Source organism: Oryx dammah, unplaced genomic scaffold, assembly GCF_014754425.2.
Source record: "Oryx dammah isolate SB20612 unplaced genomic scaffold, SCBI_Odam_1.1 HiC_scaffold_2708, whole genome shotgun sequence".
Lineage (NCBI taxonomy): Eukaryota > Metazoa > Chordata > Mammalia > Artiodactyla > Bovidae > Oryx > Oryx dammah.
This window is the reverse complement of record NW_024072774.1, coordinates 1-4,881: the sequence shown is the minus strand read 5'-3', so window position 1 is coordinate 4,881 and position 4,881 is coordinate 1. Positions and strand designations below refer to the sequence as shown.

At 47.5% G+C, this 4,881-nt stretch overlaps 1 protein-coding gene across 1 annotated transcript; it reads right to left on the bottom strand.

The window, feature by feature from the left end:
• Positions 1-635: 635 nt before the first annotated feature.
• LOC120859742 (dickkopf-related protein 4-like) lies at positions 636-2,738 on the bottom strand (the record flags this gene model as incomplete). Its single annotated transcript, XM_040235732.1, has 3 exons — positions 2,529-2,738; positions 1,188-1,338; positions 636-755 (listed from the first exon to the last, which is right to left on the bottom strand). Coding segments are annotated over exons 1-3 (406 nt in total), but the record flags the coding sequence as incomplete, so codon positions are not given.
• Between the last annotated feature and the right edge of the window lie 2,143 nt (positions 2,739-4,881).

The window sequence follows — 4,881 nt, the reverse complement described above, 5'->3', positions numbered from 1 at the left end:
GTTACTGCATCTGTGTTCATCTCTTTTATTTTGTATTTTTTTAAAAAACAAGCTTATTGGCTTATATTTGTTGGATGTATTTTTTTTAAATTGGGCTATGTTTGTGTTAGTTGCTCAGTCACGTCTGACTCTTCATGACCCCATGGACTGTACAGCCTGCCAGGCTCCTCTGTCCATGGGATTTTCCAGGGAAGGATACTAGAGTGGGGTGTCATCTCCTATTCCAGGGGATCTTCCCGACCCAGGGATCAAACCCACGACTCCTGCATTGACAGGCAGGTTCTTGACCACTGCTGCTACTGCCGCTGCAAAGTCGCTCAGTCGTGTCCGACTCTGTGCGACCCCAGAGTTGGCAGCCCACCAGGCTCCCCCGTCCCTGGGATTCTCCAGGTAAGACCTCTGGCGTGGGTTGCCATTGCCTTCTCCAATGCATCAAAGTGAAGAGTGAAAGTGAAGTCTCTCAGTCGTGTCTGACTCTTAGCGACCCCATGGACTGCAGCCCCCCAGGTTCTTCCGTCCATGGGACTTTCCAGGCAAGAGTACTGAAGTGGGGTGCCATTGAGCCACCAATATATATATGGGAGCCCATATATATATATATGTACACACACTCATATTTAGAATGCTGCTCTTACCCTTCCTGGGTGTTGGCCTTTGGATATTTGGCTTCCTCGTGCGTTTGTTTTGCTGAACTGGGCGCGCCGTTGTCCCCGTCTCCAGCTCTGGGGGTATGTTTTCCCGTAGAGTACAGACATCTGAGAGACAAGCGGGCGGGGTTAGAGAACGAGAGCCACGGGCAGGTGCCTCTTCAGGCTGCCAGAGAGTTTGGCAGGGCCTCTGCCTTCAGTCTCTCTATAACTGTCTAGGTTTCTGGGACACGGGCACTAAATATTTATATCTCACATAAGGCAAAGAAAGGGAGTTAAGAAACTGAATCAAAGCGGAAACAGTGATTCCAACTTGCACCCTTCCTTTAAAATCATCTCCACGTTGCTGGCAAGAGTTGTTGCCAGGAAAGGAACTATTTTGCTGCATCGAAAAGAGGCAGCTGGGGAGATTCCCTTCCAGAATGACTTCAGGGAGCCTTTAGAGAGTGCCTGTCGTGGGACGTCGTCGTCCAAGAGACCCAGGTGCTGCCTCCGCCTCGTCGGAGCACAGCGGTCCTGTCGAGCTCTGGGCCGACTCACTGTTCACGCAGAGCATCCCGGGGCAGCACATGATGTCATGCTGGCACCGCCTCCTTGTTCTGCGGCAGGTGGCGCAGAACGGTTCCCCTTTCCGAAGTTTGATGCAGAATTTTCCAGTACCGCAGTCGTCGTCAGAGGCACACTCTGAATCCTGCGAAGGGACATTTGTTCACAGGGCTAGAGAATCCACGGAGATGTAAGCAAGCTTTTTACTGCAGGCAGGAGGTGGAGGGAGCCGAATGCTGAGGCCCTTGAGACGTTGCCACCAGCCTCTAGCAGCATCTTCATTTCTTTCCACTAGAGTTGGTTTTCTCCCACGAAGGGGAGAGCAAATCACCAACAAAGAGACCTGTGTGCTGCAAGGGTTATTCGTGTGTGAAAAATTGTCCTACTTGTAAACCCAGAATCTAATTTTTATGCTCTTTGTGAAAATGGAAGAAAATGTTTTCCCTTGTGTCGTAGAGATGGTTATGAGATTTAAAATATATATATATTTGTTTATTTATTTATTTGGCTGCACCAGGCCTTAGTTGTAGCCATGGGATCTAGTTCCCTGATCAGGAATCGAACCCAGGCCCCCTCCACTGGGAGTGCACAGTCCCAGCCAGTGGACCACCAAGAAAGTCCCTGATGACGAGATTCTTGCTCTTTGGCTAGAAGCCCTCGACACTGCTACAGTTTAATGAGATGGAAGCCTGGTGTTTGTGCAGCTTTTATCTAGCTGACCTTTTGACTCCATCAGTCACCATTGGCCAAGTAGCCCTCGGGGGACCTCACCCAAGTCACTTGATTCTTAGGGATGCCTCATTTGCAGAGGAACAGATTCCAAAGACCAGCTTTTCTCATCTACAACTGATGCTTTTTCAAACAGATATGAAAATTTCTTATGAAACAGTTCTGTGAAGTGAGAGGGTGACAAGCTGATGCTCCTTGCCACATAGCATTAAACAACTCCCATATTCCCTGACTGCATGGCCTTAGTTAAATCCCTTAGCATCTCTGAGTTGCATTTTCATCATCCGTTGTTAGGAGGCGTGACAACGATCTCAAGCTCTAAGGAAGCAAGGTATTATGTATCAGAGGCCTGGCACGTGGCACGGCCTTCTCGGTGTTCACTTCCTCTCTGATTTATAGGCGAACTGAGAGCTCAGTGCCCTGAAAAGCCACTAGGCTTCTTGGGTGAGTTAATGCTAAGGTGACTGGATTCTCCCAGGAGGCCTTCAATCCAGCTCACAGCCTTTCCAGCTCCCAGGCTAGTTGAGATGAACCATTTCAGACCCCGATCTGGGTGATGCTTCATGCAAATCCAGCACCCAGCCCTCCTCCCTTGCAGGGCGTTACCTCCTGGTCCCCTTGTTTATCAGCAGAGTTCTTAACGCTGAAATCCATAACCAGGGCTCCCAGGGGGGCGCACAGCCAGCTGAGCCCCAGCAGGACCACCAGCACCATCCTCGACCCTCTCAGACCTCCCCACATCCTCCTCGAAGCTGGGCAGCTCTGCACCCGCAGTGGAGCTTTGGCCGAGATGGAAACTCAGCAAGTTGCTGGGAACTGCTTTTTCTGAAAGAGAAGGGCAGAAGGTGTGTGAAATGCGATAAGCGAGGTCTGATCTGCAGGTTCCCTCCTGAACTATTTATAGACACATCCCCTCCTTTCTCCCTGCTCCCTACTCCATTTCCTTCCTTCTTACCCCACATAGGCTAGAACAAATCCCTGCAAATCTGTTTGATCAATAGTTCCAAATAAGGACTCAGTCGTGTTGGGAGCACGGACAGGACTGCAGCCGTTGCTCCTCCAGCGGTTGAATCCCTCTTAATTACGGCCTATCAAAGTCAGTTCAAAGGGGCCAGCAGAGGAGCAGGATGTCTGTATCAAAGGCAGACTCTGGTAATCACCTGCATTTCCTACCTTCCATCATCCTGTAGGGGAGGGAGAGTCCGCTCTATGATCTGTTTTCACAGCTAATTGTGCTCCCAAGAAAGAATGGCTCCTATTAGCCAATGTGCTGTGCAGGATGCCAAAAACTAAAGCGTTACAAACCTACTGAGACATTTTATGGTTTTTTTTTTTTTTTTAATTTTTATTTTTACTTTATTTTGCTTTACAATGCTGTATTGGTTTTGCCGTACATTGACATGAATCAGCCACGGGTGTACATGAGTTCCCAATCCTGAACCCCCCTCCCACCTCCCACCCCATATCATCTCTCTGGATCGTCCTCGTGTACCAGCCCCAAGCATCCTGTATCCTGTTTCGAACATAGACTGGCGATTCGTTTCTTCCATGATAGTATACATGTTTCAATGCCATTCTCCCAAATCATCCCGCCCTCTCCCTCTCCCACCAAGGATCTCATTCAAATATGAAGGAGAAATCAAAAGCTTTACAGACAAGCAAAAGCTGAGAGAATTCAGCACCACCAAACCAGCTCTCCAACAAACGCTAAAGGATCTTCTCTAGACAGGAAACACAAAAAGGGCGTATAAACCCGAACCCATAACAATAACGTAAATGGCAATGAGCCATTCTAAACTATGCTCAGGGAGTGAAGACTGTGCTCAGGTAGGAAGGAGGGAAGATGCCTCTGATTAGCTCTGGCATCCAGATGTAAAGAGCCCAGCAGCTTAAGAGCTGTGAATGTAACAGCACCTGTTCCGGCTAAATGTCAATTGGAAAAGAATTCTCCTTAAGATGAAAATGGAGCTGTTTGAAGTTAGGATTATTTAATTAGGAAAATAATGAGATGTACGAAAATTGCCCTTTTAATGAGAATCCCAGAAAGCCCATTGTATATACAGATTTACACAACTTAATAGGAAGTTTGGGTGCATTTTATTGAGCAGTGGATTTAACTTGTGTTGTATGGTGGTGAATTGACTGAAGCAGAACAGTCTCCAATATAGCAGATTTCAGAGGGAATTTCATGCATTTTAATTTAAACTTTTATAACTTGTGCTTCATCCCCTTTTGTCTGATTATTTTTTCATGTCAAACTGTTACCTAAGTCAAACAGTTTTGACATGCACTTATCTTCCTGGTGGCTCAGACGGTAAAGAATCTACCTGTAATGCAGGAGACCCAGGTTCAATCCCTGGGTCAGAAAGATCCCCTGGAGAAGGGAACGGCAACCCACTCCAGTATTCTTGCCTGGAGAATTCATGGATCGAGTCGCCTGGCCGGCTATAGTCCATGGAGTCGCAAAGAGTTGCATATGACTGAGTTACCAACACTTTGTCACTGCCTAAGTACTTTAAGGGTAGAACAGTCTGAATTTGGATCGAAAAATGCCTTTACTGTTGGCTTTGTTCTCAGGGTAAATTCATCCCAGTACCTGGGATGTAAGGTACCCTTTAAAATCTAAAGACGCATTTTTTCTATGCCATCAATGTCATTCTTAGTATCACTGGGTCTTCTTCCAGAACCAGCTGACCTCAGTTGTCAAGATGAACCTGGATATTCTGTGCCAGGGGACCATCCTCAGCCTCAAAGGCTGCCCAGTGCCCTGGCGGCTGGGGCAGGCAACCTGAGGCTCTGTTACTTGGCTCTCTTCCTAGTGTTGGGATGTCTGCCTCCATTGTGTGGAGTGAGGAGCTATTTCTTCTGCAAGTACTACTTTTTCATGTAAACCAGCATCAAACACCCTTTGATAGCAGGATATGCCTGGTGACTAGGTGTGTTACAGAATTTATTTTGA